Raw genomic sequence first — 14,820 nt, 5'->3', positions numbered from 1 at the left:
TAGCACAGCCGTAATGCTACGCTATATTGGACTTTTGTTTATTCACTGGAAAAGGAATTACTGAACGGCAGTGAAGTTCTTTGATATTTGGTTAAACAACTTTACAGTACAACTTTTCAAAATTTCAGATTTATCTGTTCTAACCTACATTTAATAGTCACAATTTATATAAATGTGTTATATCAATGATATCGTTATGGATATTTTTAATATTTTCCATTGTAACAAGATGTGTATTTGACATTATTGGAAATCCATTTAAAACATGAAATAAAGAAAATCGAGCTCTCCCATACATTAAGTAGCTCAAATTGATTAAGTATATTATTATGAAAGTCGTCCCTGTGTGGCATATAGCAATATGAGTATTTGGTATTGTTGGAAATACACTTGTGATAGCAGAGGCGGATTTAAACTTAGTCAACTAAGTCGGGCGACTAACGTATTAACGTGTCACTTTCAAAAAATTCCGTGGGTATTCCTTAAATTATAACACTTGAGTGCTTTAAAATTTCCGCAGGATTTGGGTCCATATACCGATTTTGATTGGTTTAAATTGATCAATTTGCGAGCATTCATTGGTTAGCGTATCGTGCAGGATCTGCAGGATCTATGTTCATTCTGTGATTCTGATTTGCCCAGACGAACCAGCTATATAGCTGTAATTGATGGAGATTTCTTGCAGGATCTATACCAATTTAAAGCTTGTGATTGGTCAACATTGTTAGTTTTTTGCAGGATATATCTATTTTTGGTATAAGATGTTGCCGAATCTTCGGATTTGATTGGTTGTTGTAGCGAACTTAGTCGGAATATATTTGTCTGCTTCATTGCGCTTGAATATTTATCGATCGTCATGGCTAACTCTAGCAGTATTTTAGATCGGGTTCTCTCTGACTTAAAAAAAAGTGATGATGTTGCTTTGCTTAAGACCTTTGAGGAATTATGTGGTATATATAATTCTTCTCGTTTCTTAATGCCTGAAGAGCATTTTCCTTTAATTGGACGATCTTTGTATCGTGATGTAAATGCTGAGACAGTCTATTTGCCTCATCATGTGAAGGCCGACAATACGAAGCCATCGGTTGCTCTAAGGTAAAATTAGTTAAATTAAGATAAGTAGAAATGAATATAAGCCTAATTGCGTAGTTGTTATGACACGTTAAGACCAAAACTGCCGATTTGTTGTCATTTCATTGTTGTTGAAATGATCGCTTTTAACTCGCTTTGTTGACATTGCATAAATTGTTGCAGTCTTATAATAATCAAGAAATCTTTCGACTGCTGTTTTATTAGATCTGAACCATCTGGAAATTGTCTATACAGCTCTGCTTCTCTGGCCTTGGTTGGAAGCAATGCTCTCATTCACACTTTGAGAGCTATGGTATCTATAGAGCTTTTTATATATGCAAATTATTATTGTTATCATCCAATATTCACTTCCACCTTAGAGAAGCATGGTGACAAGGTCTCTGTTAGTGCAAAAAATGTTTTGGCTATGTCCTGTTGTTTTGAAAGTGTGGATTCACGTTTATCAGGGCTTGATCTTGTTAAAATGGAAGCTCTTTGCAACTGTAGAGATAAAATTTGGGGTAGTTTTTGTGTATACTTGCTCTCTCCTCAGTTACTAATAGAATCATTTCTTTGATGTATCCTGATTGTGGAGAAGTTTCTTTTAAGTTGTTATTCAACCAAATTATTTCACCTCGTCTTCCTTTACCAACACCACCTACTCAATATAACTATTTATACCTCTTGTTTTGTTCTACAACTCTATTGACTTCTAGTAAAGTCTTTAAGCCAAATCACTTTGCACCTCTTATTTTCAAACCTATCAGTAAAACTAAAAGAAAGGCTTCTGCTTTGTTAGAAAAAGCTAACAAGAAAATTCCTCATGTTCAGGCAAAGTTGAAAGGAGAGTCTTCTACTGTTAACATTTCTAATTTTTTTCAACCAGTTTCAACCCCAGCAAGTAATAAGGCTAAAAAATTTATTTTGCCCAAATTATTTAGTACTACACAAACACAATCAACACAATCAAACACAATTAATACATAACCCAAAACAAGAACTTTTGCAATCATTTTCATTAGATTTTTCACAGCAATATCCAAATGATGTGAGATATTTTAGAGAAAAAGCTAGAAATATGAATGATTCTCAAAAGCTCCAGCTCATTCACAATGTTTTTAAACCGAATAGATCCTACCCATTTCCTAAATCAGCTGATGGTCGATCTTTTCTTTATTCGTGGCTGGAAGATTATTCTTGGTTGTGTTACTCCCCTTCTTTGGATGGTGCTTTTTGTCTGCCTTGTGTTTTGTTTGGTGATCAGTTTCCGAATAAAAATACAAAAATTAAAAAACTTTTTAGTGAACCAATGAGATATTGGCCTGATGCTAAAGCTTGCTTCAAACGCCATATTGGTTTGAGTTCTAAGGCTCTCACCAGAGCAGGTTTGCACGAAAGCACACGTAATAAATATTTGTCATTAGTTGGTCAGGCATCAGGAGAAGGACTGCAGATTGAGGTGTTGATTGATGAGCACAAACAGCAAGTCATCAGGCAAAATAGGGAAAAACTTGTATCAATAATTGATACTATTAAACTTTGTGGTAGACTTGGGTTAGCATTAAGAGGGCACCGTGATGATTCTTCATATCATCCGGAGGTTGGTTCTTACTCAAAAGGTGGTGTTGGTAACTATGTTGAATTGTTAAATTTTCGTGTTCGGGCTGGTGACACAGTTTTAGCTGATCATTTGAAAAACTGTCCAAAGAATGCTTCTTATATTTCAAAGACTACTCAAAATGATCTAATTGCTGCTTGTGGACAGGTTATCACTGAAAAAATAACTAGTGAAATAAAAATAAATAAATTTTTTAGTATAATTGCTGATGAAGCAGCAGATTCTGCAGACAAAGAGCAGCTTTCTCTTGTGATTCGTTTTGTGGATTGCAATAGGAATGTTAGAGAAGATTTTGTGAGGTTTTTGCACTGCAAATGGGGTTTATCAGGGGAAAGTCTTGAGAAATTAATTCACAGTGCATTAACAGAACTTAAATTAAGCATTGAGGATTGCAGAGGTCAGGGATATGATGGAGCTGGGGCTGTTGCAGGGCATATCAATGGTCTTTCTGCACGCATTCTTCGTTTGAATTCTAAAGCAATCTACACCCACTGTTACAGCCATAGGTTAAATCTTGCATTATGTAATTCATGTTCTGTCCCTTTGTCAGAAATGTTTTTGTCAAATTAAAGAACTTTCTTACTTTTCAATCTCTCTGATGGACGGCAAATGTTACTTTCAAAAGCAGTTGAAGACTATTGCCCACATTCAGGTAAATCAAAGTTAAAGGATGTTTGTCGAACTCGATGGATTGAGCGAATAGATGGTCTAGATATATTTCAAGAATTATTCCTTCCAATTTTTCATACTTTAACTGAAATGAGCCATAATGCTGGTCATGTGTGTAATCCAGAAACATCTTCTAAAGCTTCTTCTTTCCTAGCATTGATTTCCACCTTCAGATTTATTGTTAGCCTTGTCATTAGTAGAAATATTTTAGATTTAACACTTCCTGTTACTCAGTTATTACAAGCTAAAACCTGTGATGTTATGGATGGAATGCATTTAATTGAGTCATTAAAAAACTTGGGAATTTTATTGAGGAATGATGTTGATTTTCATCATGGTAAATGGTATAGTGAAGCAGTTTCTTTAGCTAAAAACGTAGATGTCGATGAAAAATGCCCAGAACAGCTGGCAGACAAGTTCACAATGAGAATCACCCATCTTCTAGCGCTTCAGATTATTACAAAAGGCTCTCACTATTCCTTTTCTAGACCACTTAAACTCTGATCTTCAGGCAAGATTTGATTTTAGTCAAATCAACGTTTATAACGGCTTTAGCGTTGTTCCATCAAAAATGATTTCGCTAATTAACAGTCTTCCACCAAACAAAAAGAATTGGAAAGAGAATTTTCGTTTGTTTTCAGATTTTTACAAAGATGATCTTCCTAATCCCTTAGGATTAGATGCTGAATTGGAATTATGGGAAAAGTTTTGGACAACATATGAGGGATCATTACCGGACAGTGCAGCTTCCACACTTAAAGCTTTAGGGTTTGAAGGTTTTGAGAATATTAAGGCATGTCTACGGTTACTAGCCACTCTTCCAGTTACTTCTTGTGAGTGCGAACGCTCTATTTCAGCACTTTGCATGCTTAAAACTTACAACAGAAGTACGATGGTTGAAGAACGCTTAAATGGACTTGCACTAATGCGAATACATCAGGAAATACTGTTGATGAGGTGATCAATAAATTTGCGTATGGAAACCGGCGATTAGAACTGAAATTGTAAAAATTTGACTCTTTAGGCTTGGTCATTATAGTTTTGACGAGAAGGAAAGAAAGAGCTTCTAATTTTTTGTATAGTCATGATATCTCATAAATCTTAGTGACAAACGTGTCACTTAGCCTTAATTTTGTATATTAAATAATTTCACAAGGGTAATCCTCTGAGCCTGCGTGAAACCATTTTGAAATTATTTGTATGATGTGTTGCATCATTTTAATATGTCTATTCAAGTTTGAATTAGGAATATTGGATGTAGTATTTCATCTCTTTCTCGTAGCACTTTTTAAAAGAACATTGAAAACGTCAATTTATGTGTGTCATACACAGCACAATTGCTTTTGTATCTCTGTGAAAATGGTACAAATATACAACATCTTCTGTCACTAGACTTTTAATATGACCACCACTAAGGTTGTCGAAACGTCAGTCAACATCAACACCAACAGTCCTTCTAAGGACTATACTAACCCGGGCGATCTACATCTTAAAATATATATGATGCGCGTTTTGATGAAGTTACCTAACATACAAGAAATATTCACCTTTGTAAGGTCTTAATTAATGCATATGCGTTTTGATCTGGGAATAACAACAACTTTGTCTAATTGTGATACTTGTGAAGGAACAATTGACCTTATGAAAGACCAAATATTTAACTTCATCATTAACAGGGTTACTGACATTTGGAGTCATGCTCTCAAAGGAATTAATAAGTTAACTGTGTCACCAGTCAATAGCATATCTTTTCCTAAACAATAACTTTTATAAAAGAAATCAGTTTGAGCTTGGAGTATCGTCAAAATTTATGGAAATTGAATGTTTAGGTCAGCGTTTCGACGTTTTCTTTAACGGTGGTTTGTGTTACTTTTCTGTTTAGCTCGGCAAAATAACCATTAGATTCAGATTATGTGTGTGCATATTCTTGGAGCGAGGTTAAAGGATTAGAATGACAGGGATGATGTAGAAAACTGAGCAATTTTACATCTTTGAAATGTCCCACGTTGTCGCTTTTCTAATCAAACTCCTGTTGCTTTGTTGCAAAGGTGTGAAAGGCGAGTATCTGGCGCCTTAAAACCAGACTGCTCTCTTTTTGTTTAAGGCTTCTCATTACGTTGAGGCTGTCCATGTCGGAATTGCATTTTCACGTGGTGAGGGTGCCATTTCCTAGGCATGCTGATGAGCTCTGATATAGGGTGAAACAGTCCTTATAATTCATCATATTAACAATGTTGCGTTAGCAGAATTTTTAGCTAATGCGACCACGCCCATTTATTAAAATTTTGTTCGACCACGCCCTTCCGACTAAGGAATTAAAAATCCTGGATCCGCCCCTAGATAGCGTCAATATAAAAAAAAAGATTCATTAAAAAAAGAACTATGACTTTCTTTTCTTGCGTCTTGCAATATGTGACGTGCTGCCATTGTTATGTATATTTCTTTAGCATTTCAAAAGCGTCATAGTTTTCTTTAACTGTGTTGATATAAATCACATTTATTTTTTGTTTACAACAAGTGGAGTGTCCTATGATGTTTATCATTTCGTTTCAACGTCATCGTGCGTTCGTCAATCCATTGAAACTTTTCTTTAGTCGACGAAAGAAAAAAATTGTTTGTGGTTTAGCGTACATCTTTGGTTTGTTACGACAATTTGAATGAAATTTCATGAGCGCATTGTGGATCTTTGACGTCATTATTACATTTATGAATCGTTTGCTTATTTTACTTGTTTTTACATTTTCATTATAATATTTTCTTTCACTTAGCTACTCCAGAATTGCTCAAGCATTGTTCCAAAAAAATAAAAGCCCTGAGAGCTTACTTTAATACAACACAGTCTCACTCATTTACAATTCTTCACAAGTTCCAGTCTTCGAAGATGTACACAGAGTTTAAAAAAAACTTCGTTTGTGCAATAACTGTTTTCTGTTTTTTAGTAGGTCGTATATATTGTATGACAGGTTTTGTGCATTTTTATTTTACGCCAATTAAAAACGTAAAAATTATATACATTGCTCCTTTATTTAAAATTCTTTGCTCGTACAAAGTCAATCCCCTAATCCATGAAAGACTTGACAGAAAGATGTTGTATTTTTGGAAGTGCTACAAAGAGACAAATTTGAGCTAAGTTAAATAACAAAACACTACCTTTCAATCACTTGCATGTTCTTGTCTTAGTGGTTTTATGTGTTCAAATTACATAATGTTTTTAAAGACGTCTTTTATGTAGTTCAATATACAGACTCAAGAAGACTTCTTACGATTGTTTTAACAAAATATTCTTCGCACGATAGGTATAATCTGCAACTTGCTAAACTATCATAATTCAGTGTTAGCTGCATGAAAGTTGTTCTTTTTTATTATTTTCTAGTTTTTACGTGTGAACATTTAACAATTATAACTGCACGTTCTTTTAAAAATTCAAGTGAAGATTATAGATTGACAGAAAGATTAAAATGTAATTGCATTTCATTTACATCTAACTTTGACAAACTAAGACTTTTTCTAAAAGCTATAACTAGCTTATACACTTCCTTCCACAGCGTTACAATACCATCTTTTTTTGACAAATGTTTCGATATATAGTTGCTGTTTTGTTGCATGTTCATTGGTTATCTATAAGCAAAGATCATTGTGATATGCGGGAACCGAAGGAGTTTTACTAAACCTCACGAGGATTAAGGGAACATTTAGTTACTTATATCTCTGAAGGCATGCGTTTGATTTGTAATAGCATGTTTGGAGAGAGTACAATTGATGAGATGCTCTTCTGTTGACAATAATTTTACTAAATTTTGAGTTCACTGATTTGAATATTGGCAACCATTGATGGTGTTCAAAACAATATATTGTTCAAGGTAACTTCTCAAATTATATAAAACAAACAGTTTCTAAGTTTTGAGTGAATATGCACTGATAAATTAAAGCGTCCCATCATGCACAAGCTATGTTTAATGAGGACGTTCTTAAAACGAAATACATTCAAAACTAATTTAATTTGTGGTATTTTATTGGACAAGAAGCAGCAATAAGTCCCATTAATAAGAACTTTATTGGGCAAAATTGTTCATTAATCATTTCAAGATATGGTGGATTGGCGATGACACATTGAATATATTTTGGAAAAGCTAAAGATTGTTGGTGTACAATAAAGCTGCTGCACACAGAAAAATGATTTTTTTGCAATAATTGATTTTTGTGGCTCCAATTTCATTAAGCAAACATAGCTATAACTCTTTTCTAAAACTACAAAGTTTTACTTTTTATATACACTTCAAGAATCTGAAATTTAATCTACAATAGTCCTTCAAAGTTTGGTGGAAATTGAATGTTTAGGTCAGACGTTTTGATTAACGGTGGTTTGTGTTACTTTTCTGTTTACTCGGCAAAATAAATTAGATTCACATATTCTTTAGCGAGGTTAAATATTTAAATGAAGGGATGATGTAAAAACTGAGCAATTTTACATCTTTGAAATGTCCCACGTTGTCGTTTTCTAATCAAACTTGTCTTTGTTGCAAACTTGTTCAAAGGCGAGTATCTTGCCTTCAAACCAGACTGCTCTCTTTTTGTTTGGCTTCTCATTACGTTGAGGCTGTCCATGTCGGAATTGCATTTTACGTGGTGAGGGTGCCATTTTAGGCATGCTGATGAGCTCTGATATAGGTGAAACAGTCCTTATAATTCATCATATTAACAATGTTGCGTTAGCAGAATTTTTAGCTAATGCGACCACGCCCATTTATTAAAATTTTGTTCGACCACGCCCTTCCGACTAAGGAATTAAAATCCTGGATCCGCCCTTAGATAGCGTCAATATAAAAAAGATTCATTAAAAAAAGAACTATGACTTTCTTTTCTTGCGTCTTGCAATATGTGACGTGCTGCCATTGTTATGTATATTTCTTTAGCATTTCAAAAGCGTCATAGTTTTCTTTAACTGCGTTGATATAAATCACATTTATTTTTGTTTACAACAAGTGAGGTCCTATGATGTTTATCATTTCGTTTCAACGTCATCGTGCGTTCGTCAATCCATTGAAACTTTTCTTTAGTCGACGAAAGAAAAAAATTGTTTGTCGTTTAGCGTACATCTTTGGTTTGTTACGACAATTTGAATGAAATTTCATGAGCGCATTGTGGATCTTTGACGTCATTATTACATTTATGAATCGTTTGCTTATTTTACTTGTTTTACATTTTCATTATAATATTTTCTTTCACTTAGCTACTCCAGAATTGCTCAAGCATTGTTCCAAAAATAAAAGCCCTGAGAGCTTACTTTAATACAACACAGTCTCACTCATTTACAATTCTTCACAAGTTCCAGTCTTCGAAGATGTACACAGAGTTTAAAAAAAACTTCGTTTGTGCAATAACTGTTTTCTGTTTTTTAGTAGGTCGTATATATTGTATGACAGGTTTTGTGCATTTTATTTTACGCCAATTAAAACGTAAAGATTATATACATTGCTCCTTTATTTAAAATTCTTTGCTCGTACAAAGTCAATCCCCTAATCCATGAAAGACTTGACAGAAAGATGTTGTATTTTTGGAAGTGCTACAAAGAGACAAATTTGAGCTAAGTTAAATAACAAAACACTACCTTTCAATCACTTGCATGTTCTTGTTTAGTGGTTTTATGTGTTCAAATTACATAATGTTTTAAAGACGTCTTTATGTAGTTCAATATACAGACTCAAGAAGACTTCTTACGATTGTTTTAACAAAATATTCTTCGCACGATAGGTATAATCTGCAACTTGCTAAACTATCATAATTCAGTGTTAGCTGCATGAAAGTTGTTCTTTTTTATTATTTTCTAGTTTTTTTACGTGTGGAACATTTAACAATTATAACTGCACACGTTCTTTTTAAAATTCAAGTGAAAATTATAGATTGACAGAAAGATTAAAATGTAATTGCATTTCATTTACATCTAACTTTGACAAACTAAGACTTTTTCTCTAAAGCTATAACTAGCTTATACACTTCCTTCGACAGCGTTACAACACCATCTTTTTTTGACAAATGTTTCGATATATAGTTGCTGTTTTGTTGCATGTTCATTGGTTATCTATTAGCAAAGATCATTGTGATATGCGGGAACCGAAGGAGTTTTACTAAACCTCACGAGGATTAAGGGAACATTTAGTTACTTATATCTCTGAAGGCATGCGTTTGATTTGTAATAGCATGTTTGGAGAGACAATTGATGAGATGCTCTTCTGTTGACAATAATTTTACTAAATTTTGAGTTCACTGATTTGAATATTGGCAACCATTGATGGTGTTCAAAACAATATATTGTTCAAGGTAACTTCTCAAATTATATAAAACAAACAGTTTCTAAGTTTTGAGTGAATATGCACTGATAAATTAAAGCGTCCCATCATGCACAAGCTATGTTTAATGAGGACGTTCTTAAAACGAAATACATTCAAAACTAATTTAATTTGTGGTATTTTATTGGACAAGAAGCAGCAATAAGTCCCATTAATAAGAACTTTATTGGGCAAAATTGTTCATTAATCATTTCAAGATATGGTGGATTGGCGATGACACATTGAATATATTTTGGAAAAGCTAAAGATTGTTGGTGTACAATAAAGCTGCTGCACACAGAAAAATGATTTTTTTGCAATAATTGATTTTTGTGGCTCCAATTTCATTAAGCAAACATAGCTATAACTCTTTTCTTAAAACTACAAAGTTTTTACTTTTTTATATACACTTCAAGAATCTGAAATTTAATCTACAATAGTCCTTCAAAGTTTGGTTGGCAATCTAATAATGAATTTCTATATATACATAATGCAATTTCTTTGATTAAAGGAAGGTTTCAGTTAAATCACACAACAACAAAACTTAAATTCTATTCACACTCTAAATGATCGAACATTACTTTAAACAAATCATTATATTTAAGATAAATATATCCTTTAACACCCGATAAAGGAACATGCGTAAGTAATTAAAGAGCAAACATGTAGTTTTCTGGATTGATTCAAACTTGTCTTTTTGTGCACCACTTGTTCAAAAGAACAGATTTTGTCTGTCAAATATTCCATACATTATTAGATTGACAACGTGTGACCTCAGAATACCAAGAACAGAACCAACATTTATATTGATTATGCTACTTTTTTTATTACATATCTAATAGAATAAAACTGCATACAAATAAATACAACAGACTGCAAAACAAAAAATGTCATCGTACAGACAAATAAAGTTTTAACATTCTATCTGTATCTGTAAAGACTTGAGCTGGTGGAGGATTGTAGATGAGACTGTTTTGCATTGGAAAAAGCTCTAAGAGCCTTTTTTTGTTTCATCAATGCTTGAGCAATTATGGAGTAAGTTAAAATTATGAAGATCATTGGGAAAATGAAGAAACATGAATAAAACGCAAGCAATTTGTAAATGTAATAACGATCTTGAGGATTTACAATGCTCTTTTGAAATGTTATTCCAACTGTCGTAACCAAACCAATGATGTATGCTGAGCAACAAACGATTTTTATCTTTCGTCGACTGAAGGAAGGTTTCAATGGATGAACAATGGCACGATAACGTAGAACTGAAATGATCAATATCATAGATACTCCACTTATTTGAAAAAAAGCATCAATGCTGTCTCTTGAGCAAGCCAACCGAAATGAGTTAATTTTTAACATATATAAAAAATGTAAGATCAATACAAATGCGTCACATATCGCGAGATGTAAGAGAAGAAATTAGTAGTTCTTCTTAACAGAATCTTTTGTTTTAATATTGAAGCGATCACAAGAGTATTTCCAAAAATACCCAATGTGCATATTGCACTACTTAACACAAAGAAAATTTCCATGATAAAAATATGATGGATATGATTAAATTACTATACGTTTTGGAGTGGTCTGTATATTTCTGTATTTCGCAAATACCAAAATGAATTTGGTTTTTTTGTGCTCTGTAAGTGAAATACTCAACAAATGTGTTATATAACTTGTTCTGTCTTGTATGTTAGCTATACTGACCAATTAGAATTCATAAAAGTTTATATTGTGCAATTACATAACCAAACATCAATAAAACTTATTGCTTTTTATAATATTTAATTTTAGAATATGATTACAGTTAAGTAAAAGCAAACGCACGTAACTTCTCATCACAGCTGCAAATGTGAATAGGCACGTTCCCTAAGACAAAGCGCATTCAAAAGTATCCAAATTTACCATATTTCTTCGACGAAATGCCATATTGAATAATAAATTTTGACTGTTTTAGGCAAAATCATTACATTAAACTCCATAAAATATCAATAACCTCAATGATCAAATGCTTGTCAATATTTAAGGTCATGGACACAAGCATAAACTGACGGAAACTAAAATGACTTTTTTACGGGAATTTCTAGCTTTTTCATTTTTCTATATTAAACTTTCCAAATGCCATGAAAAGCTGTTTATTAGTTCCGAAGTTGTTCAAGTAAATTGTTTTAAAATATAGCAGTACAAGTTTACGCATCTGCTCTTTCTCATTCGTTCTATTTTATTGTTTTAAACACTCCAAATACACTCGCTCATGTTTCACTATCCTAGACACCGCCAACACTCAATTTCTCTAAATCTTAATGAAGCCTTACGCATATGCAAACAAAAATCGATCTTAGAAAACAAATTAAACATTTTAACACAATTTTCTAATTGTAAATATTCTAACTTGTCTCTATCACACTCATATTTACCTTTTTTCTATGTTTACGTTTACCTTGATGTTTATCTTTTCTTCGACATTATTGTTAACCTCTTTTATATTTTATACAAGATATTTCAAACAGTGGTCATTTTATAGGAGACAAGCATTGTTTTTAAAAGTGGAAAAGGACACTAATTTATTTTAATTTGCTTTTTTTCTGAATGCGAAGCCATTTTAGGTTCTATTTATTAATAATTTGCTTATATGTTTCTGTCTTTACATTTCTCTCTAGAAACTTTACAACAACATGCATCAACACTTTTCCAACATTCCACAGAACAAAAGATTGAAAAATAGTATCATAATGAAGAAAACTTTTATTATTTACTAGAAGAATGACGACGAGTGTCATTACTTATTTAGGTTCTAGTGTGCACGTATATATTGCTTAAGATATTTTGCAGATAACTTTAAGTTATTTTGGTTAGTTTCCGTGCTGTGTTAGCCAAAGCAATAAAATTTTTAAAGAACGCTTCAGAGGTCTTCCTTCTTCTTAATTCTATTATTAAATTTGTAAAAGGTATAATTCTTGTTTCAAGACATTAAACTTTTTAAACATCTCCACTACTAGATTAGAACAGGAAACATGCAAGTGATTAAAAACGTTTTGTTATCTGCATCTGCTAAAATCTTCTTGTACAACACTTCCAAAAGTACAGCACTTGTCTGTCAAATATTCCATAGATTAATGGATTGACAGCGTGTGACCCCAGAATTCTAAGACGAAAAACCAACAAATGAATGTATCAAGTTAGTTTCTGCTTTATAGTACCACCGCAAACGAGCTGTTACATGATATATATGACCAACTGAAAAACAAAAAACCGTTAGTGCACAAACAAAAAATGTTTTCAAACTTCGAATATATCTTCTAAGACTTGAGCTGGTGGAGGATTGTACTTGAGAATGTGAAGGATTAGAGAGTGTTCGTAGTGCGTTTCTTTGTTTCATCAATGCATGAGCGATTATGGAGTAAGTCACAGTCATGAAGATTATTGGGAAAATGTAGGCACATGAAAACAACGCAAGAATTTCGTAAATGTAATAACGACGTTCAGGATCCACAGCGCACTTGGAAAATATTATTACAACTGTCGTAACCAAACTAATGATGTACGCTAAGCCACAAACGATTTTTATCTTTCGTCGACTGAAGGAAGGTTTCAATGGATGAACTATGGCACGATAACGTAGAACTGAAATGATCAACATCATAGATACTCCACTTATTTCAAAAAACATTTAAGCTGTCTCTTAAGCAAGCCAACCGAAATGAGTTAATTTTGATATGATAAGCAAGATATATAACAAATGTAAGATCAATGTGCGTCACATATCGCGAGATGTAAGACGAGAAAGTAATAGTTCTTCTTTAACAGAATCTTTTGTTTTAATAATGAAGCGATCACAAGAGTATTTCCAAAAATGCCAAATGTGCATATTGCAATACTCAACACAAAGAAAATTTCCATGATAAAAATATGATAGATATGATTGACGTACTATATGTTCTGAAGTGGTCTGTATATTTCTGTATTTCGCTTTTCAAATACCAAAAAGAATTTGGTTTTTTGGTGCTCTGTAAGTGAAATACTCAACAAATGTGTTATATAACTTGTTCTGCCTTTTATGTTAGCTATACTGACCAATCAGAATTCATGCGCATTCAAAAGTAACCAAATTTAGAAAAAAGATAAGTTTATCAATACAAATGCGTCACATATCGCGAGATGCGAGACAAGAAAGTAGTAGTTTTTTTTTAACAAAATCTTTTGCTTCAATATTGAAGCGATCACAAGAGTATTTCCAACAATACCAAATACTAATATTGCGACAATGGAAATTTTATGAGGTTCCATAAAGATATTACTGATATGTCTGACTTACTGAGTGCCTTATTTTCCTTTATTTCACTTTGCATATGAATGATGCTTATTTTACATATTGTAATATTTGAAATTAGCATCAATTATATGTTGTGGGTATGAAATACAGCTGTTGGTCTTTTCCTTACAACAAATTGGCAGTTATAGCATTGAAAGTTGAAGCACTGTATCATTTAAGATGACAATATTATGACAAATTTGTGTTTTATAGTTAATCCAAATAGGCTTGACGAAAAAAAGCTGCTTCTGAGATTCCACTAACTTGATGAGAATTTTGTTTTAATGTCTAAACTATATGTCAGTGAATTAAGATGTGACTAAACATCTCCTTTGTTAATGAAGGGGGGTGGGTAGGGTAGTATTTATGGACACCGGACAAACACTTATTGTTTAGATAAAATTTTTGTTTCGCTATTGTGTTTGACAGCTTAGATATTAAATTTTTTTGTTTCGCGTAACAATCAATCATAAAAGAGTTCATGAAAATCGAAGTCATCAAAAAACGCCAATTGTTCACGTTATGTTTATTGCAATTTGATAATTACCAACGAGACATCTTCTACAGACCAACATCTTCGCTTTATACCAATGTAAAAGTGAATTTTTTCAGCAAATTTATCCAATAAGCCAATCTTTCAGATGCCTTATGAGGTGAAAGTGACAGTTTTTGAGTAAATATTCAACACCGCATCGCATCATGCACAGCTGTGTTTAATTAGGGCGCGTTCTTAAACGATACGAATGCAAAACTAATCAAGTTTGCGTTGTTTTGTTGTATGTGAAACCATAATTTGGTCTCTCAGACAAACTATAATGGACTAAATTGTTCGA

At 32.8% G+C, this 14,820-nt stretch overlaps 1 protein-coding gene and 1 pseudogene across 1 annotated transcript; one reads left to right on the top strand and one right to left on the bottom strand.

The window, feature by feature from the left end:
• Positions 1-14,820, bottom strand: part of LOC124446202 — a 96,217-nt pseudogene that overhangs the window by 54,979 nt on the left and 26,418 nt on the right.
• On the top strand, positions 786-2,864 carry LOC124446679. Its single transcript, XM_046997531.1, has 2 exons — positions 786-1,095; positions 1,297-2,864. Exons 1-2 carry the CDS (start codon positions 857-859, stop codon positions 1,646-1,648), a joined length of 591 nt encoding a protein of 196 aa, XP_046853487.1. The 5' UTR covers positions 786-856; the 3' UTR covers positions 1,649-2,864.

The sequence above is a fragment of the Xenia sp. Carnegie-2017 genome, unplaced genomic scaffold, assembly GCF_021976095.1.
Source record: "Xenia sp. Carnegie-2017 unplaced genomic scaffold, XeniaSp_v1 HiC_scaffold_12, whole genome shotgun sequence".
NCBI lineage: Eukaryota > Metazoa > Cnidaria > Anthozoa > Malacalcyonacea > Xeniidae > Xenia > Xenia sp. Carnegie-2017.
The sequence above is the reverse complement of the archived record's forward strand: the minus strand, read 5'-3'. Positions and strand labels throughout refer to the sequence as shown.

What these genes read in the sequence shown, in the direction of transcription:
- LOC124446679 (XM_046997531.1), top strand. Translation starts at nt 857, where the DNA reads ATGGCTAACTCTAGCAGTATTTTAGATCGGGTTCTCTCTGACTTAAAA. An exon ending in AAGCCATCGGTTGCTCTAAG is followed by an intron (nt 1,096 to 1,296) that starts GTAAAATTAGTT and finishes CTGTTTTATTAG; the next exon opens with ATCTGAACCATCTGGAAATT.